The sequence below is a fragment of the Corvus hawaiiensis genome, chromosome 5 (genome assembly GCF_020740725.1).
Source record: "Corvus hawaiiensis isolate bCorHaw1 chromosome 5, bCorHaw1.pri.cur, whole genome shotgun sequence".
Lineage (NCBI taxonomy): Eukaryota > Metazoa > Chordata > Aves > Passeriformes > Corvidae > Corvus > Corvus hawaiiensis.
In genome coordinates this window covers 23,270,138-23,292,502 of record NC_063217.1, presented here as the reverse complement: position 1 = coordinate 23,292,502, position 22,365 = coordinate 23,270,138, and the positions used below count along the sequence as shown (strand labels likewise).

Here is a 22,365-nt window from a genome sequence, read left to right as displayed (position 1 = left end):
TCTTAAATCTTCTTTCCACTTTTACTACATCTCAGTATGGGAACTTCTAACTTCCTGATACTTTTGTCACTGACTCAGACTGCCTATCCATAAAATGAGGCTAATGATAGCTTGCAAAATAAGCATTTTATTTTGAGTATTTCTATTTTGATATGCAAAGGATGTGTATTTATGTATCAGCAGTGATGGAACTGTTATTTTACACTGTTTGTCCTGTTTAGTTTTAAAGGGAAAAATGATACCATAGAACAGTATCAAAAATTTTTCATTTGCTTTTTCTCCATAGGTTGAAGCCTGTGAGTAAAAAGAATTAGTTTTAGAACTTCAGCTAACTGTAGAAAACATAAGAAATACAATTTTTAATTGAAGTTGCTGAAGCAAATAGGAAACTGAAGGCATAATAAAGACATTTCTGTATTGAGAATTGTTTTTCCACCTGCCCAGATATATATTTATGTTCCTTGGCTTGAGAAATATTGCAGTGTGGTGTTTCACAGAACCATGCCCTAATTTCTCTCTTCCCTTTTTCCCTGGAGGAACTGTAGAAGTACCTTGAGGGGGCTATATGAATTTCAGAAACTTGAGACAGGTCTTGATCACAGTTCCATGAAAAACAAAAAGGGCTGTTGAACTACCTACAGTAAGAAAACTGACTGTAACTGGGACTGGAAGAACAAGGTGCAAGTGCTGAAGTGTTTTGTTGTGAGTACAGTTCCTGACATAAAAGGTGTAGAAAAGAAGAAAATGATGGTGGAGTTTCTTGACGCTTGACCTGTCCTTTCAGAAAATTAAAGAGAGCAGCCAAATCTGGCTGTAAATGAGCCCATTCCCTCAACTCTGAACTTCACCCACAGTGCAGTATTTTTAAATCTCAAAGCTTTTCCCTAGTGGTAAGGAGATATGAAACAAGGATGAGTAATTTCTCAGGACATAGCGTGTAGGAGCTAACAGTCTATCATACAGAGTGAAATGTGCTTCCTCAGAAGAAATTCATGACCTACTTCCCTTATACACTTTGCTTCATCAGAACTCTCCTTTCTCCTGGCTGAGAAAGTATCAATGGTCTTCCTCCACACTCTCCCTGTCTTCTACATGATCATGCAGCACCAATTTAGTTAATTTTGTTGCCTTTTCTTTCATTGCTTATCACTGCTGGGACTTTGATCATAGATAAGCATAGATGCAGGTGAGAAAATGAGTCAAAAAGAATATAACTAGGGAAGAAGTCAGCGAATAAAGACAGCATAGAGGAAGGACTGGAGGAGATTTTGCCTACCTCTGCCTAAAGATCTGAGGTGCTCACTCACTCTGATTCTCCTCTAAACAAATGTGTTATTCTCACGTTGCTCTATTTTTGAAATTGCATGGGAGACTTGACAGGCATGTACATTTTTCCCTCCACATAAAGCTAAGGACCTTGCAGGTAATTCCTACTGCAGTCCAGATTTCTGTCAACTCTCTGACAGGTCCTGTAACACTTGACAAGAGTGGAACTGGGTAAAAAAAACAAATCAAAAGGGTTAGGTTTAACAAAAGACTGTAGCACACAGCCCAGACTGAAGTCAGTAACCTTGTCTGTGGAAATGACTACCCTTCCTACAGAGAATGGGAAATGTACTTTTCTTGGAAATAGCAAGGAGATCAATATTGTCCTTTAGAGGAAGGCATGGTGGTGTAATCTCCCCTGCTTTGTAAAATAATCACAACACTCATCCAAACCAGGAAGAATTGTGAAAGGGCTTGAAACACTGTCTTGCATGTCACAGGTGAAGTGTGGCTGATGGGGAAAAGCTTCTCCTACTATTGCTGTTAAATATGCCTTCCTGAGCAGGAACACAGGTATCATGGACTCAGAAAGGAAGAAAATAGTCTGAGCCTATCAATGTAGTCAGCTGGGAGGACAGGGAACTGGCTTCTGGACACCAAACCCTGTTAAAAGGCGGCACTCCTCTGCATTCTTACTGCCCTCTTTGTATGCAAGAAGGGGCCGTATCTTTATTTTCTGTGAAATATGCTCCTTCTTGTATTTATCAGAAAGGCAGCTAAGTTTCTAAACTCCCATTTTGGGAAGGTATTAATGTGTTAAAGTATGATGCAAAGAGCTTAGATGGAGGTAAATCTGAACAAGGCAAAAAGGGCTGAATAAGACACTTAAGGGATTGACAGAGGCATCTAGTCTGTAGTAAACTCTAAAGTTACATCAGCTGAGAAGGGGTTTCTAGGACTGCAAAACCTATCCAAATCCCACTATACGCACATACACACGCTCCTTATTGGAAAAAGACTGATATATTTATGATTTTTTGTAACACAGTTAAGCTGTGTGTTCTCAGTAACATACACAGCCACTATGAAGGTATTAGAAAGTGTTAATTAATGAGTATTATAAGAGGCAGAGACAGCTGATAGTATAACGGAATTTTTAACACCCCTCCTGATTTCAGGAATATCGAAACTAGTTGCAACATGACATGACATTTCACTGCAAATTATTTTTAATTTTTTTTCCCCTTCTTATTAGAACTAAACAGATTGGTAATCACTGAGTCCACAAATGAAAACCTAATTTTGTAATTAAATGCCAAGAAAATTATTTCACAACTTTCATAGAGTAATGCAGTCATTGAGAGCCTGATATGACCCATGACTGTGTAGTGTGGAGTGAAGCACCTAAAACATTGTTAATAAACACATTTTAAGTATAACATAAATGGAGGCCCTCAGAAAAATTTTTAGTATAAGTGACATTAGTTCTAGCAGATCATGATGCATCCATAATTTAGACTTTAGCACAGTATGTAAAACAAGTACCAGAGGATAACATCAATTCTGCTTTGCAAGTACATGTGGAATGGCCTATATTATTTATTTTGACTAGTTTCTTGATTCTGATAACTTTTATTTATGATTTTTGTATCTTTATGTGCTAATTGTTACAAATAATTCTTTTTTTCCAAGCCAGCTGGCATTGGCTTTTGTTATTTGGGACAATTGGTGGCTGGTACTCTCTGAACAGGTACTTTATCAGTCTAGTCCTTCAAATATGAAAAGAAACTATTAGAAAACTCCTTGCACAAGAAAAGTATAATTTTCCTTTGCCAGCAATACTACCAGTATGATGGCCCAGTGAACTTCACTGATGTAGAATTGTTAGTCCCTTTTTAATGTTCCTCGGTGATTTGCATGCATTCCCTGCTTTTAATGTGCTTGGAGGGAGAGAAGCCTTTTTACTGTTCATTAAATTATAAATTCAGAGGAGGACAGAAAGGACAGCAGCACAGCTGCAGGATGAAAAGTACTATTTCCTACGAAAAGAAACTAATGATCTAAACAGTTAAGGAGAGAATGTAAAAATGCAAAAGGTATCTTCAAAGAAGCTGAACTGAAGGAAAAAACTTAGGCAAGCACCAAACCCTTTAGGCACTTGACAAAGGTTATGGAATATCAAACCCAGCACCACTTAAAGTGTTCAGAGTGTCAAAAATCTTTACAGCCAATTCACATCACCAAATATCACAATGAGATTGCTATTCCAAATCATTTAAATTGTATTAAATATAAATCCATCTTTTCATAAAGTTATCTTTACAACTGCCTTATATCAAAACCTGTTCTTCTTCAAAACTACCCAATATCAGTTTTCCATTTATAATACAGATGAAAAAATCAACTTTAAGAATTTTCTTAGCCTTCCCTTGCCGTACTTCTTCAAGGATGGGATAAAATGAAATAGTGCCTTTCTACTGGGATATCTTCATAACTTTTCTAACGCTAATGTTTACATAATAGGTTATTTGACTTACAATTAACGGTAAGCATACAAACACTGAATATTAAGTACTGCCTGCAGGTAATAGGTCAAATCATTAGCCAAAAGTTTAAAAATTCTGCAGCAGATTCCCGTAGGAACTCAGAGTGCCTGTTTTGAAGGGTTTTTACCCCCCTGAACAACACTATTTTGACCTTCATCCATGGAAAAAATTGCCAACTATCAGACAAGAACTAGAAAATACAATGGTGATAGACTACTATGTAAGATTGTCACAGCGTGAAAAATTTAGAGGTTTTGGGCTTCTCTTTGTAGTAAATAGATAAGAGCAAAAAACATCAAAATGGAGGATTGTTGTTGCTCTCTAAACCTTCTTCTTCTTCTTCTTCTTCTAGTACTCTATATTCTACAGTAAAAGTAAATTGGGATGACTGGACAAAAAATTCCGCAGTTCCTGGCTGTGTTACTGAATAATTGGTAGAAAAGTGAAAATAATATATGTTTTCAGTAACCATTGTTTAAATTATCTTTAAAAGGCTGTGTAAATCTTGATAATTTGGCTTTCTCCTGCATTCTCTGCTCTGTGCTATGTCTGGGTCATGCTAGTGACTCTGTTTCTCTGATAAGACTTAATAAACAACTATCTAGCAGCAGCAAAGGCTGAAAGTCTCCATTTGTCTCTTGAACTAACTCCTGGCAAGGACTTTAAAAACTCTCTCCCATCAGGAGAGGTCTGATTTACACCACGGGCTGTGGCAGATTTCTATGAAAATGAAAAAAATATAGCAAATATATAAATATATATATATATATATATGTGTGTGTGTGTGTGTGCGCGCGCCACTTTCCTGAATGAAAACACTGTTTTGCCTGTGCCATGCCATTGTATGACTACGAGGTAGAGTATATGGTCTGCCAAAGCACGTGGCCAGGTGATGAACTGTTTTTCCAGCCATGAGTAGCACTAAAGTATTTAGAATGTACTAAAGCATTTTAAAACAGTTTCAAGCATTAAAGTAATTTCTATACTATGCAAAAGAGCTAACAAGAAAAGAACACGTAATTTACTCAAAATAATTGCAGTCTCTCTAGTTCTCTAAGCCAATATTCTGTGCTTCATTTTTTCAAGGTGGAATGAAATAAAAAGTTACTCTGTGAGGTTTTCCAGTTACGAAAGAAAGGAGCTTACTACATTGCATATTAACAGGACACTAACTCCAAAATAGGACCTTGCACTGAAAGGAAATATTTTAAGAGGAAAAGAGGCAATACCTTATGGGTGCATAACAGAATCACTATGAAGAACACTGATACTTTCTCTTATTTTAGTTCTGCAAATTAGCACCTTTTATTGAAGAAAGAGGGATCCTGTGAAATTATACATGCTGATTATTCAAAAAAAACCCCAACCAACCAACCAACCAACCCCTCCCCCCCCCAAACAAAAACAAAAAGCCCCAAAAAAACAAAAACCAAAAAGAAAACAAAAAACCCAGCTACTGCTACCTGGATTTAACAATAATCAGACTGAAAAGTGAACTAGCTATTTTTTGAGTAGGTGCTTCTTTCTGGGTCTGTTTTTGGAGAACCAAAGCATCTCTGAAGTGGATGCCTGTATTTGAAAAAAGGGAAGGTATATATGCTAGGTGCAAGCAGCAGTATTAGTATCTCTGTTTGAACTTACCACCTGCCTGCTAAATATTTGAAAGTATGCTGCCTCTTTACACAGAAGTAGCATTGCAAGGTTTAGAATCCCCTCCATCCCACTCATTTCTACAGAATAGCTGATGCTGGATTTTTGATCTACAGTTTCATTTGTAGGACAGATCATTACATCTAACTGATTATAGTACTCAGAAGATGGCTTGGTAATGGTCTTGAGGGTCATGAGAAAATAAATTGCATAAATCTCATGCAGCCTACTTCTTCCTCTACACACTACACAGCATGATGCAAATATGACTTCATGTTAACCTTATTCTCGCTAATATGGTCATTCATATTAAATATAATACTTAACCTTTCTGGAACGCAGCACCAAAAATTGTATTTCTGTCAAGAAAAAGAAGTACAGTGACTTAGCCAAAAATATGTGCAGTCTTCTGACTGAAAATGCAAGTTATTTTTAGACTACATAAAAACCCATGCAATTTCTATGTTACATGGAAAAGCTGTCTGATGAATCTTGTACCTGTTTTCAATGGGCAAAGTTTAAAAAATGGGTAAGTATTTTAGATTTAGAGAATCAGAGATGATTCACAGGAAAATACATTCCCATCCCTAAAGCAGATGAAGGAATTTACTTACAATAGCTTAATCATGTAATATCCCCCCATGATTGATTTCACTTCCTGTGTATTCTGCTGTTCAGAGCGAAACTATATGGAAAGGGATAGACATCCTTTGCCTCTTAGTCTGGAGGCCGTGAAAGAAGACCAAAGCTTGCTGGGGGGAAAGTTGCATATTATGTCTTTAAAATTGATCACTTTGTCTGTTTTGAAGGGTTTCAAAATATACAAAGATCTATTTTGATATTTACAGAAGAATCTTTCTTGTTGGCCAAGTCCATCTAAAACAGAATTAATGTCTGCAGACATATACTTTACTCCAGATCAATGCCACAAAGTCCTGTGGAGCCATTCCTGATATGACCCCAAAGCCACTTATATTAGAGGGAGTTCTTATTTGGATGGGTTTTAAATCAGATGCAGAGTGAGAAGAAAATTAATAATTTGATATTTCTTTCTTGGAATATACTTTACTGGAAGAGGTGGACTGTTGTGCCATGTCTGGCTCCAGGTATTTCTCTTCATTCACTTTAAAACTATAAATAGAGATGTATCCTTGAGGAAAATTAAATACTGAAATGCCCAAGCACAGATAACTTCTGTTGAATTCCCTAAAAGCACTGGGTACTTAGCATTCCCCCTGAACTGGATGTTTTAGTATAGACACATTTGACTGACTTTTGCCTCCCTAATTTAAAGTGTGTGGTGATTTTCCTATGAAAGCAAAAGAAAGCTATAACTCAGGCATTCCATAACCTGGGTATTTAGTTTTCACATTAAGACTAAACCTTAAAGTAACACCAGAACTGAAACTGGAGTTGAGGAGATCCAGCAGAGCAGGAATAATATAATTTGGAATTTTCTCTGAGCTGGAATGCACTCAACATTAATTATCAACCATTTGTACTATTCAGAGACAGTGCAGCAATATACTTCATGGAACGATTAAAGCATGCATTATACTGAGGAACACAGATAGAAGATACGAACACTAGAAACATTCCACTCCATAATTTATCATATTTCCTCTTCAATTTCAGTGTGATTTAAGGACATGCCAAATGTTGTAAATTGCTAATATTCTTTTAAAATCCTACTGGAATTCCAAATTTATAATGCTAGGTTCTTTAGGTCTATGAAAGTTGAAAGAATTTTATGCTTCCCTAGGGACTGTCCAGGATGGGATGCATCCATTGCTCCTGAATTCAGGCCTGTCAGTTGCTACCTCCTGTCCTTGCCCTGGACTGGAAGTGGGGAAAAGAGCTTTTCCACATCCCCAGTAGGTCTGTGGAGAGAGGAGCGTCAGAAATACTCTGTGGGGTACCTCAGCAGACCAGTGAAAACACAAGGGATGACGATGTAAGGTTATATTTGTTTAGAGGTGGCAACTCTTGAGGACATGGTGAGACCCAATTCAAAATGTTTGTGTTTCTCATATTTCTAAGTGGCCACCTTCACAGGGTCAGCCCTGTTCTCCATCAGCAAACAAGGAGGGTAACTGTGAATATACCCACAGCACACTTAGCCGGCCAGGCTCATAGTTCAGTGCCTTAGAAAGCCCCGAGCTGCCTAGAGAGACTGCATGGGCGATCTAGCACTTCAGTAGCTCCAAAAGCGGCAAGTGGTAGCTGCAAAGCTAATACCAAGAGCAGAAGCAAAGAGGTAGAAATACAGCCCTCGCTCTATGCTTTAATCGTGCCAGTAGATTTCTCTCGGTCCGAGACAGAGACACACAGAAGCTGCTCGCAGAAGGGGGCAGCAGAGCCAAAGAGGGCGGGTGCACTCCGTGCTCTTTCTTTATTCGGGGGAAGGGAAAGGGGAGGACTGGCGGCGGACCCGGGGTGTCCGGCCAGTCAGACACTGCTCCAGAGTCTGAGTTCCTTTCGGTTTTACCCGCGCTTGGAACAAAGGGGATTCAGAGCACGTGGCAGGTCCCGGGGCGGGGGAAGGGCAGCTCCTTCGAGCAGGGAGCAACAGGTAACTGGTTATGGATACCATTAACAGGTACAAATTAAGAACAAGCTGCCAGTAATTTGAGAGGGCTAATGTAAATTACAATTGCTGTTCAGAGGAGGTAGAGAATGCTTTTACTGTTCGTTGGTTCAGAGGTTTTCAATGATAGGTGGAGATAACCTCTAAGGTTTGTACAATCCCAAGCATTAATTGAGTGAACCTTTACAGGTAACAGACTCACATTTAATTTCCATTTCTCTTTTTCATTTTATGATCTTTCAGGACACAGTCATGTAAGGACAGCAGTTCAGGCAGAGACTGTGTGATGGTATGCAGGTGAAAGAGCACCTATGTGTTATAACTTGCAGGATGTATGTAAATGTAAAGATTCCAGTGATACACTGAATGCATTTTTTCTTTGGTATTGCTGTGCAATATAGAGTTTAGCAGTTCACAATTATAAATATACTGGATTTCAATCTTCCCAAGTAGATTTCAAAGACAAGATTTCTGCATAAAATTTGTATGAAAAGTATTTTCCCCTCATATATGAGTCTTCATAAATTATTCTGTACATCAAAAATAGCATGGTACGTATTTACCTACAGTAAAAGCTTTGAGTATTTAAATGACTTAAATGATAGGATAATAGGCACTGATTTTATACAGCAGAAAAAAACACAAACAAAAACCCCAACCTGACCAAAACCCAAACAACTTCCCTCTCCCTTAACTGAATCAAGTATTAATAGAGGTCAGGCAGCAGATAAGAGAAGAACTGCACATTCCCAAAGTCAATGTTTACAGGAAATTAGTTCCGCATTTTTTTCAGAACTGTCTCCTCCTTGTGCTTATGAATATGTGCTAATTTGGATTTTGTTGTTTCATTTTTGGAGAAAAGCTTGGGACTTCCAGCTAATTCACTGCACTAATTTAAGGACCGAATTTCATTTTGTCTCCATCCAATATCACAACGCAGGCACAAAGTGCCATAAGGAAACACTTTCAAAAATCAATCCATATCAAGTAGCTACTTCTGAATAGTTCCATTTAATCCCAGATCTGTGTCTTAATTCAAAAAGTGGTAATTGATAAATACAAAAGAAACCCCAACCCACCAGCTGAAAAGAAGTGGCACATTTTATAGAACTTCCTCAAGAAATGGCAAGTTGCCCAAAGCCTGCAGTGCCAAAGTCAATTTTTCATTATGTTACTATAAATTAAAACTAATTATGCTTGTTGGAGTAGAATCATCTTCAATTTTTGTTGTAAATGAAATAAGCCCCATCTCACTATGGTACAGCAGAGCAAAGAACAAATGTGCATAAACAGATTTCTGTGGTTTTGCCAGTCTAGTCATTGGGAGAGCTACTACTTTGGCCCATCCTTGGAAAACCTGAAATAAATATTGAAATCATTGGCTCACTGCAACCTCTTCACTAACTGTTTTGTTCTGTTTAAAAATTCTGATTTGGCTTGATTTCCTTAGTAACAGTATCAGGCAGGCAGTTCTTAAAAGCTTCAAGATTCTGAGCTGCTAAAATACGCAGCAATAGTACGTGACAAGGTTTCTTTCACTGTCAGAGATTTTACAACATCGATGTCTAAGGACACTGGGTGTTGCTACATGAAAGACTCCATGCCTTTCTGTTCCAGCTCTAGTTTTTTCATCAAAGGGAAGATAGAAAGTAGAAAAATAAACCCACAAAACTAAATATAGTCACACAAGATGAAAGCTACCCAAACTCTCTAGAGATCTGGGCCAGCGTGTGCTTGTGAAAAAGTGTCGTGACAGCATCAAACCCAGCCCAGACTCTGTACTCCAAACGCTGGGTTCTTATGGTCAAGTCTCTGTTCTCCAGGGCTCTGAAGCTAAGTAACAAAGGGAGGCAAACAGGTGAATGAATAAGAGCCAGAGGGATGGTTGTAAGGGTGTGACAGAAGCACAGAATGACACATACTACAGGTTGCTCTTTGTCTAATCTTTGGCATGGAGAGATGTTATCTCCAGCTTCCACAGCAGCCAGCGTTTTGCATCCCTTCCATCCCACCGGATTCTGTGGTTTCAGTTCACTAACTATTTACCATTCTTCCCTTAAGAAAATAATCAAGGACTTATAGTTTTTTCTCTGTCTTATTATGACAAGTCTAAGAATTAGACTTGACTTAGTTAGCTATGTTTAGGTACAAAGGAGAAAAACTTTGTACTTTTTATAAATCATTTTCTTGGCAAATATAGAAAAGAAAATTTGGGATAGTGAAGGCATGGTCTTAAGACTGTTTTGCATTGAAGCCTAGCAAGTGACCATGGAGAGAACAATCAGTTGTATATATCACAGACTCAGAGCCTCCTCAGGTTGTCACTCAACTCCAGTCTTTTCATTCTGTAATACCTGGCATCCTAAATTGTCCTGGGTTTATGACATGAAACAGCAAATGCTGGTCAAACCAGAGAGTTCTTCTTTGCTGCCGTTTTTTTTTAAGTCTTTCTAGGACAGCTGAAAATGCATGTGTGAGAAGTGCCAAGAATTAATTAACTGTGGCCTCCTTAAACAAGTTGTCAATAATTCTGTTGTGATAGTAGTACAATCATACCCATCTTGTTACGAGGACTGATCATAAAAGATCCTTCTTTCCTCTCCACTAATACTGAGTAATCACTGTTAGTCTACAGAGCCGCATAGGGAAATATTTGCATAGCAAATGCACAGCAATGAACATAAAATATGTTAGAAAGAAGAAACCACGCATTTGTTACTGAATCATGCACGTTAGGATAGATAACATTATATTTTTCTTATAAAGTAAAACATTATTTTTATACCCACAACAAAACATGGACCTGCAGAACTTTTCAAGCAATCTTCTAGCAGCTTCATACGAGTCTTTTGCAGCTCAGGACTGTCCCATTCATCTGCTTCAACTCCCCAGTATAAGTCTATGACCTGGAAAACAGCATGCAACATAGTTACCATATGCCCTTTCTACCAATCAAATTAAAAATTAGCTTTGCCAACATCCTGTGCACTAAGCTTTGCTTTTCAGTGTGGTAGAAAGCAATGAGGTCTACATCCAGTCCTTACACAGACTGGCAGGGTTTCCTCATATAAATGAGAATTCCAGCCTCTTACTTTCCCTCCCAGATAGTCCCTCCTGGGACAATCTCTCATTTCGTAGTCATAGGGAGATTAGCATGACAAGCTCTTGATTTGATGTAGTCTTTTATTTGCTACTAAATTGCTTATAGGAATAGGTAAGAATAATGACAAAAGCATTGAAAAAATCCTGTTTCCATGAAAATTAATGGGAATCTCACTGTGGATCACAGTCAAGACCATGGTTTGACACCCTGTGTGACTAGTATCCACAGGATATAAACTCATCCTGTGCACACGGCTCAAAAGAAAGAATAGGAATGGTTCTCCATTATCATACTTCCTTTGTTAGCTGCTCTTTGTACTGTGGAAGCAGAGATTGTACAGATATGCAGCGGCAGAGAGCTTGCTGTCCAGCCTTTCATATGTAGCTACAGACTCAGTTTTGTGACCCTAATTAGTTGCAAACAAACTCCTGGAAGAAATCATTCATGTTAAACCTATACGAAAAATTAAATGATTAAGTGTGATTTCACCATACATTTTAACTAAAAGGCCCAATTCTTACTGTGGGAAATCGAATTTAAAAAGATAGAGATCATATGCCTGAATTACTTTTGGAACAAAACTCATGGTACAAGCTACTACTCTCACCTTTAAGTTACTACTGATTCTTAACATCTTGTACGTAACTTTAACAAAAAGAAGTTCAAATGGACAGTTAAAAAACCAATCAAAACTGTATTATTACATGAATATATTACCAAATTGTTTATTGTAATGTTGTTTGTACTGTGGAAGCACTCTGCAAGAAACAGAATCATAAAATTAGCTGTTGTCTAAACAGATTATAAAATGAGCCTGAAGACTTAATATAAGAATTAGTAATGAGTTGATGTAAAACTAAATTTCAGCAGTTTAGAGCTGGTTAATCTTCTTGGAAAATTTCTCATACCAATACCAAGGTTTAAGACCAAATCCTAGAGCTATTTATGCCTATGTGCAATTTCACTACCAACAGTCTCACTGATTATTTCTGCCTTAAAAGTTTGGGACTCAAACAAAGCAAAATTTTGCTGAAACCTGCATTTTCTGCTGTTCAAAACTGTGTTTCAAATAATCTCTCTATCTCCCTCACTTGCACTGACTTCTTTGCTGTCCTTTCTCTTTTAGTCTCAGGAAAATATTTGTTCCCTTCTTCCTCTCTACTTTCTGTTATTTATTAATACAACTTTTTTATTGAACTTCACATTGTATTCATCTGTCTGATTACCTGCATGATGTATGACAAAGCTTAAATATTCTCATTATAAAATCCTTCAGATACAGATCTTAGCATACAGTAAGAAATATTTCAATTACTTGTTGAATGAATTTATTGTGCTGCTCAGGTTCTTCAGAAACATGAAAGCAATTTTTATTTTAATTAACTGTTCAGAAATCACATTAATTCTATAAATGTGAAGAGGAAACCCCCTGGAATACCAGATAATTGTAGGGGCTCAGTGGCCGTTTGTTATTTTATGGGGTAACAGTTTTAGTGCATAGTGTCTTAACATGTTATAATTTTGTACTGCAAGAGTAAATATTTTACCCATCAAACCTCTGAAGACACCAAGAATTTCAAAATGTCTCATCAGCTGCTCATTATGCTAACTAAAATAAATAGGATTTACAAAATTAAGAAATGGAACAAGGAGACAACTATATCTGATTTTGAAGCATGTTTTTACTTATACTTGGAAAAATGTGTGACAAACACCCACTCAAACTTCTAGTAAAACTTCCAAGGTCGTATGACAACTAGTGCCCTCTGCAAGAGCTCCTTACATGCAGTGGGCTGTCACTGGTCTAGTTCAGTTCCACACTAGTCACATAAAAAGAGACTTTTCATTCATAATTCAGTGTTTCCTTTTGCTTACTTTAGCTTTTGTCCTACCAATCTTACAGTTTCACAGATTTTTCTTAGGAGATAGAATTATTTTAATCACTTCCAAGAGCTTAAGAAAAGAACTAAAAATTTCATTCATGCAAAATTCCACTTTCTTTTTAGCATATATATCCTGTTGAAAATTATTTTAAATGGTTCATTGTTCTGAAGAAGAAAAGTGTATGCTGCTAATTAATTATGTTTAGTTATCTTCCAAAATTTTCAATTACAACTACTTTCTTTAACCTCTCCATCCTCCCCGGTAAAAGTACTGTATTTCAGGTCAAAACCACCCTATGCTCTGAAAGTCTTTTCCCCAGCTTACCTGCTTTCAGTCTTTGTCAATACATGTCTTTTTCTGAAATATTTTCTGATACAATGAAAAAGATGTCCATCAAGCAAACACATTCATAGTGTGATTGAATATAGTCAGTTCTGCTTCCCCTCATATGGTGATTATGTTCAGTAACAGCTCCCACCAAACTGATGACACCTGACAGATCTCATGCTTTGCAACAACTGAAACAATTTTGAGTGCAGCCAGGTGACTCAGTGAAAGTTGGAGTAATGCATGTACTCAAATGCATTTCATTTGGGTCATGATTTATTAGGTAGAGGGTGTCCTGCATAGTGCATTTGTAGTAGTCACATGCAAAGTAGTTCTTGTTTGGTCAGTAGAAGATTACATATCAGGATGAAAAGTTATGTGTTCTGCTCTGTACACAGAAATATAAATTTATCTCTGTATCTGAAAAGTACACAATACTTTATTCACACCACTGCACTAAAAACTGTAGTCTTGATTTTGCCTACTAACCTAAGAAATTTAGTGTATGGAATAGAAAAAGAAATGTTTTGCTAAAGTCTACCTCAGAGTGTCTTTCAAAAGACTACTTTTCCTTGGTTATTTTTGTACATTTTCCTACTTTGCTTCCACAGAAATGGGATAGCTTTCTAGCAGTTTTCTGAACTGTGTCAGTAGAGCTGTCTCTCAGATCTCGTATCACTTGAAGATGCTCCTGGTGTTGAAACTATATAATAAAATAATTTGCTTCCATGGATATCAACTAGAGTAAACTTAATTACTCCTTCCCTGGAGATGCATTACAATCTGTTTGAAAAAAGAAATGTTTCCTCTCACAAAGAATTCAGTGGATTATGATCTACTTGGAAGAGACACTTCCCTCACCAACATGACTCCTCAAAGATTACAGAAATAAGGGGTTGATATTTTCCATGAATATCACATGGTAGTAATACAAGAAAAATATTATTTAAATATCTTTTGCTATTCCTTTCATGTATCACTGCAGCTGGGACTTCCCAACCAGCTGATGAGCTAGGACCTTCAGATGAAATTCTTTCATAGCCATAATCAAAAATCACTGGAATTTACCACCATGCAGATTCAGCAACTCCACTGTGACTCAGGGAATTAAAACCAAATATCCTAATTTAAGAACTTGTTATTTTGATTAAAAACCAGCTGCATGTGCATCAAGAATAATACACTGGGAGGAACAGGATGTTGCCTAAAAGGCATTAGCTATTTCCAACTAAGCTACATTCTGGAGAGATGAGTTTTTGGGGTCAATAAGTATGTGAGGAAAGCTTGTGGATGCAGAGCCAGAATTTTTGGAAAACTGAACAACATTTTTACAACATCACAAGCTGTATTTGTTTCTCTTAGCAGAGAAACGGTCTCTTCCAGGCCCGCTGACATATAAGGGACTGTGAATTAGGATACACCTGACTTAAAGTACCAGTGACTTTAACAGTGATGCCAAACACATGTTTTAAATCAAATACAACTGTCTTTATTACTAATTGGCTCTTGCCAAAGATGTGCATGGGTCTATGTCTCTCATAAGACAAAGGAAAACATGAACTTACTGAAGCAATAGGAATGCTACAGTTGAAGCAAATTCCATAGCGTAGAATCACAATAAATATGTTCCATGTTCAATTCATTTTGGTAATCAGTTTTGGTATTCACCTGGTTAAATTACTTTCCACATTACAGTGGAACCTAAGTATGGTTTCAAGAAGCACAACACAGTATATTAGATGTAACATTATTTCTTCTTATATACTTTGGATATCTAAAATAGAGGTGGTGTTTTTTCATCCATTCAGAATCTACCTCAAATCTGCTTGTAAAATAATTTAAGTACATCAAAGGCTAAGAGAGCTAGGCCTGTTTAGCCTGGAGAAGACACAAATGAGAAGGGATTTTATCCAAGCATACAAATAACCTAAAGGTGCGTGTCAGGAGGAAGGAGCCAGGTTCTTCTTGGTGGTGCCAAGCAATAGGACAAGAGGCAATGGGCAGAAACTGATGCACAGCAAGTTACGCCTAAATATGAGGAACTTCTTTACTGTGAGGGTGACAGTGCACTGGAAAAAATTGGCCAGAGAGGGTGTGGAGTCCTCTCTGGAGATATTCAAAACCCATCTGGATGCAATCCTGTGCAACCTGCTCCAGGTGAACCTGCTTTAGCAGGGAATGGACTAGATGACCTCCAGTGGTTCCTTCCAACCTCAACAATTCTGCATGTGATTCTGTGAAACAAAGTTTTTGTAATTTTCTGTTTTACCAATGATATTTAAAAATGTTATCTGTTCTAAATAGAGTTAATTTCAAGATAAAGTAATGCAAGATTCAACACAATGAAACCTACCTGAAATTCCAAGCCATAGTTTTCTCTGCAGAATTCTCTCAGCTTAGGATACACATGTTCTCTTAGGGCCCTCCTTTCTGCTATTGTATCTGCATTGTGGAAAAAGATGCTATTAACAATATTTATATAAACCCTTCTTTTAGTCAGGGATACAGATTTTTCACTAAAAATGAGCCCTTAACACACACAGAGCACTAATGAAAATCAAGTGCTGGGATCTAGTCCCCAAATTGTATGTTGTACAAACACATGGAAGTGTTTGCACGTGTAACAATACATGTAAAATCATGTAAATGTGTTGGTATGTGGCAAAATTGTGCTTCATATGCATCTTAATTTTGCAGCACATTACAATTCAGTGGAGCTGAATTCATTTTGTAATTCACCAGTCAGAATTTCTTTATTGATTTGACTTCTATTTAGTTTCCAAAAAGCTGAATTTTACAAATAAGAAACACCATGGAACAAAGAGATATACCAAAGGTGAAAGAGATCTCAATACTTAGAAATAAATCAACAACATGAACTAATAACATTGTCTCAAATGCTATCACTTTCTTCACCATCTTTAACCTAATAGTATCTTAAAAGTATTATTTATCATTAATAGCATTATTTATCTTTTGCCCAGGTGGTTCCTCCTATAATACTAAATGCTCAGTGCTGATATCATGTTATTCTTACCATGCAAAATGACATGTTTTGATAATGAAGTACAACATGGCAATGAAACCAAAATTATTATTAAGTTCAGTATGTCCAAGTTAATCTGAACACATTCATATGAAACATACCACTTGCACATATGGTCAAATATGCAGTAAATTCAGTTAGTAGTGAAATCTTTTGTAGATACTAAATTCTATTTCACAAGACTATGATATGTGATGGATTTTGCTATATTGTAACGGAGTTGAAACCACACAGAGGTAGCACTGTTGCTAAGTTATTTTCAAAAATAGAACATAACTGTTGTAAACCACTAGCTCTCAGTGCCATATGATGAAAAATGAAGTGTTAACTCATGAACGGTGGAGAACATCTACTGCAGGGCACACATTATTTGTGTAACTGCACTGAAACAAAACAATAGATTGCAACTGATCTGACGTTTCCCATACTGTTGCAAATAAGAGAAATATATGCAAATCCAACAATGCTTTAGAGCCACAATCAGAGCCACAGCTGATTTATCTGAGTCAGACGTCTGTTCATAGAATCATAGTCACAGATTTATAATGTTTTTATTTAAAAAATTCTAGGAAAGTGTGAAATCTGTAATTTAACTTATTACACCAAACTAATAATATCCTTCTTACTATTTAAGTATATATTTGGAATATTACACAAAAGTGTAGTATAATTACCACTTATTTTCATGAACAGAAAGCAATCCAGAAACATCCAGAGAATTCTTTCTCATGAAATAAAAAAGGTAGAAGGTAAAAAAAGTAAGAAAGTCCACACCAAAAGGCTTAAAAGTACAGTCAGGTTTAATCCAATTTATCTGAATTACCACAATTTTTCCTTCACAACTTTTGATGTGGAAAAAACTCAGAGACATAGTAGCTTTCAGAAAACATCCTCTCTAAGTCCAATAATGTAATAGTATGTATTTATGCTTTAATGTTTTAAAACATACTAACTATGCTTACGTGTTCTGTCAATGGTCCAAGAAGCATTAAAGTCCTTGCTTCATCACAAGCTTTCCCATTTGACTGTCCATGCACCATGCAAGATGAGACCTTAAATCTAAAGTGCAGAGCTTTTATATATCCAATTTGAACACTGACAATAAGAGACCCTGCTCTGGGCACATTTGGAGGAGTGTAGCCTCACTTTCTCTCGCGCAGTTATTACGCTCCTCTCCCCGACACTAAAGAGGCTGCACCAGGACTGCTATGTCCAGCTCTGGAAACCCCAAATCAGGAGGAGAGGGAGGAAACTGGAGAAGCTACTGAGATAGAGGCCAAAAGCATGTGGCCTACACAGAGAGATAGCGGGACCTGGGCATGTTTAGTCCAGCAAAGAGTGTAAGAGGGACCCAACTGCAGCCTACAATTACTTCTAAGGCATTTACAAAGATGATGGAGACAAGCTCTTTGTGCCAGAGAGTACAACAAAGACAACGATAACATACTACAGCTTGGAAGTTCAGGTTGGACACCAGAAGAAGCTCTGCTGTCCTTGGAGCACTTCAAGACTCAACTAGACAAGTTCATGGTCGACCAAGTTTCTGCTGACAGCACTTCAGGAGGGAGGTTAGCCCAAGTGACCTGACCTGAGTACCCCTTGCAACCTGCAGTAATCCTGTCTCTCAGGAGAACTTGCAGGTTTGACTTAGTTATCCAGGCTGCTTGTACACTACCTGGGAGGACAATTGCTCCTGTCTGGGCTAGTGGGAGCAAAGCTGTAGAGTAAAATAGCTGGTGCCAAGGACCCAATGCCCATGCCGTATGTTTTTCAGGGCATTTTACTTTAGATTGAGCTCAACCCTCACAAACATTTGGAATGCATTTGGTGAGCACCTGGAGTTATCTTCCAGTTTTTCATCGAAAAGGAATCCAATTCATGCACACCAAGACCCCACTATGATGTGAGTCAAAGTGTATTAGATAGTGATGATTGAGAGATTTACTTCACTTGCAGATCTCGATGAATATAGACACATCCTACAATTATTTAGGAATTGAGTGAAAAAACCAGCACTCTCAGCTCAGAGCTGCCTGTGTCAGTACATAAAAGGGATGGATGAGTTTCTCCCTCCTCAGGATCCACAATCATTAATTTCCTCTCATGCTTTAGTGTCTAAGTCATCCTTTTCTTGCAGAATGTAGTACACAGCTAACAAGGCTAATTAGTCAGAGGGTGCCATGGTGCCAACACAGCAATATTTTGGCTCCAAAGCAATGGTGTTGCTGTACCTTGTGATAAAAGCTAACTGTGTAGTTTGCTTTATTTGAAACGCTTCATTTTTTAACTTCACAGTAACTGAGACCCTTAGATCAGTCAGTCATAGAAGACTATATATTCTATTTTCTTTGCCTTAATACAGGTTAATTTTGGCATGGAAGTTTATGAAAATGCAGAACATCGTATCTTCATGATCAAGTAGAATAAGTTCTGTTGAAAACCAACTTACTGCTCAATTACTGAGATAAAACAAAATGATACTTGCCTTTTTAAATGAAAATCAATCATGACTACAGCTTGGTTATTAAGGAAGCAACAATACACAGTTATTGTTTGCAGTTAATTAAGCATGACAGCAGAGAGAACACTCTTACTAGGGATCTAAAGAAGTCTAAGTTGCAGGAACAACAACAAAAAAAGGAAGTATTGGAAAAAAGCAGAATTTAAGAGTAAACATGATTAAATGACAAATGGGAAATATTTTGTCTGAGGTTTACAACAGATAAAACAGTTCTGCTACTTCGTGTTTATGCCCACAGGATTTATACCGCAGAACCCCGCTGGCTCTAGTTTTAGAACATGGTGCTGTTCCCTGCAGCGTAACATGTGTAGTCTTGTTCAGAAAATGAAACAACACACTGCAGGAGTAGTTCTACGTTTGTAATATCTTAAAAATGAAATAGATAAAAAATTTCTTCAACTAGAACTGTGGTCTGGATAAGACACTCAGCATACCTATTCTGTATTTTTATTCCTACCTCCATATCTAATGGAATGTGTTTATCTAATTGGAATTTGAGTCTGGTGCTTATATTAATTAATTCAAAGAATTCCTGTAAATGAAATAAGCTTTGAAAATTTAAGGAAACAGGAGTGTATATAGTTAAGATGAGCTATGGTAATTAGTATGGATGGCAGATAAGCTGGTTTAATTAAATATAATCTAACTTGATTTAAAGTGACAGCAAATCTGTGAAGCTGGCAGCTCCTAACAACAAAAATGTCACACAGGCAAATTCTGCCTTCCAGGCTGCTGCTGCAGATGAACGGATTAACTAAATTACATTCTTTTAGCAGACAAAATGAGACAGTAGTTGTGAGATGAGCTTTCTACACCTCTTGATGTTAATTCTGAAACTCAGAAATACAAATAATAGTTCATAATAAACTGTGGGAATGAAACTAAATCTCATAAAACATAAAAGAAAACTTAAAAAAAACCCCCCAACCCTAAACTTTTCTCCACTATTTAAATGAACCCAAACCCCAAGTCTTGCACAAGACAGTGACTTGCTGAGTGCACATCTCCCATACAAGAGCCATCTCTTGCAGATGGCTGCCTCCTAAGCCATTCCACAACCACACTGCCCTGCCCACCCCTGCACTTGGAACTGACTAAGAATGTGCAGCCTCCTTCTTCTCATGCTCCCCAGGGTAATCCTGAGGACTGAACTGAATTAGTCACATATCCATCTACATCCTTTCTCCTGTCCAATAAACACAACTGTTTGTGTGCAGTGTGATTTCTGAAGGCTTGTAGCTCAGTCAAACCACTGCCAGTTTTCATTAGAATATGCCAAGGTGCTGCTTCTTAGTGTGAACTACTCCCATGCCAAAGTCTGACCTTCAAACACAAGCTGTTCTGCTATTAAAGTCACTTATTTTAATAGAGCAAGTACATTTTTCATTGTTGTGTTAGTAAACAGATGATGCGGATTTACAAAGAGTTGCCAAACATTAATCTCTGGGATAAATCTAAGTCACGGAACACAGCCCTGTTGAAGAAAATTTCAAAATGTCGATGCAAGTGAACAGGAAGAGTTAACTTGTAAGCCTGATGGAAATTGCCCACTCCCAAGCAGCAGTTATTCAGTCCTAAGACCAAACAGTTTATCTCCTTGCTGGTGGTATACTGGTCTGAGTACAGTGATGTGAACGGCTGTTTTCATGTATGTGGGCAGCAGTCACACAACGACTCTACTCAGTCAAGGCTCAATGCAGCTGAACAAGGAGATTGCTCAGCCCCATTCGCCTATCCTGTGTTGCAAAGGAGGTGCCAATGTGGGGACAGTGAGCCCTCAACCACTATCAAAGGAGCAGCACATTCAAGTTGACAATCTGTTAATGGAAAAGTAACCTGTGAGTAACCATATCCATGCATGATGCAAGCTAAGGCCCTCAAGCAGAGGAAAATCCTAAGCATGGAGTGTGTTTGCCCTACCACTTTTTGACTGACAGAGGAACGTTGCAATACCCAGCTTGAGAGAGCCAGCAGGAAAATTGCTGACTGACATAACAAGTTGCGGCAGGCAGCTGAACCTGGAAGAACCCAGGCAGAAAAAGAAGAAAAAAAAAAAAGGAAAAGCTGCTCTTGCAGCTGTTTAAGGCACCACAGAAATGACTGTCATATGGGGTCACAGAGCTGTCTACAGGTTTCATCTCCAGGCAGTCACCCAAGAAAGAGCAGCTCCTTGTATGTGCGGAAGATACAATTTCTTTATCATCCCCTGCACTCTTGGTGTTCTTGTGCTTTGCAGTGGTCAGGAGAGACACTTGCTGGAGGTCTTCACCTCACGGCTTTCAGCCCACCTCTCTGCTGCCATAGTCCCCTGCACATTTCACACCGTTACATGTATTAACACATGATGTTGGACTCTCTTGTGCAACTATGGAAGCCCTGGATGAGCAGTGAACTTCTGATCTAGTCCTGAATGCATGTTCACTAAGATATCCAGCTGTTTGCTTTCTCTTAAGTTTTTAAGTGCTTAGATTTGATAGAAGGGTAGGACAGATTGTTGCCACAGGATTTTTTAATGCATTGCAATACTAAAAAAAAAGTGGGTATTTTATAACCATTGTCTAGTAGCTGCAGTGAGAATTTCAGCACTTTAATTATCTAAGGTTAAAAATTACTCAGCAGCAGTGCCAAGTAATAAGTGGCTGTCAAGCCTCTTAATGCTAGTATGTTCTTGACCCATTTGACTGTTCAACTGAATTATTCCTTTTAAACTATGCTTTTTACTGATAAGGCACAACAGCATTGTGTATTACCCATGCTACTAGAAACTTCGAATACCAGAAGGTAACATGTTCCTAAATATTATGGAAAACTTGTCTCTGAAAATAATACCATAATAATAAGTAATTTGCATTTCTATAGTGCCTTTCATCTCAGAATCAGAGCATTTTGCAAGCAATAATTGAGCTTGAATCATATAGCAGGTAAGAGAGGTAGAAAAAAACCTTGAGTTCCCTAGTACCCTTGCCATCCTAGAAAATGAACTCCATGGACACTTGTCATTTTTTTTCCCTTGGAGTTCCTGGGGGGAGAGATCATTAGAATAGGCATCCAAAGCTTCCCAAGATTAGGTAGACTGGGAATGGGAACAGGCTGCTCTGGGTCAATTCCCAGTGTCCCTTCCCCAAACAACAATGCCAACCTTCAGATCTCTACTGGCTCTCTGGAAGGCAAATGAGAAACTGGACAGACTGAAGACCATTCGTTAATTCAACTAAACCCCACAACTAACTAACCATCCAAATAAATTCTGATTAGCAAAACACTGCAACATTACTGTGATGTAACACAGCTGCATGTCCTCGCTCCATCTCGTGGTTGGAGCTCTCTCACGAGACGTGCACAAAGTCTACGTGACTCCACCTTCTCAGTTTTTAAAAAAACATAACTACAAGATTGGACAAAGCATTTCAGCCCAAAGGAATGTCTGCTTGTCAT

At 37.8% G+C, this 22,365-nt stretch overlaps 1 protein-coding gene across 3 annotated transcripts in view; it reads right to left on the bottom strand.

The window, feature by feature from the left end:
• NWD2 (NACHT and WD repeat domain containing 2) overlaps positions 1–22,365 on the bottom strand; it is a 54,175-nt gene that overhangs the window by 17,343 nt on the left and 14,467 nt on the right. For 2 of the 3 annotated variants that reach the window (XM_048303210.1, XM_048303211.1), the window contains exons 2-3: positions 15,717–15,805; positions 10,839–10,955 (exon numbers count right to left, since the gene is read on the bottom strand). In XM_048303210.1, coding sequence (XP_048159167.1) covers positions 10,839–10,955; positions 15,717–15,805 — 206 coding nt within the window. Of the gene's footprint in view, positions 1–10,838; positions 10,956–15,716; positions 15,806–22,365 lie in introns of those variants that run through there. The other variant, XM_048303213.1, reaches the window with a different exon arrangement.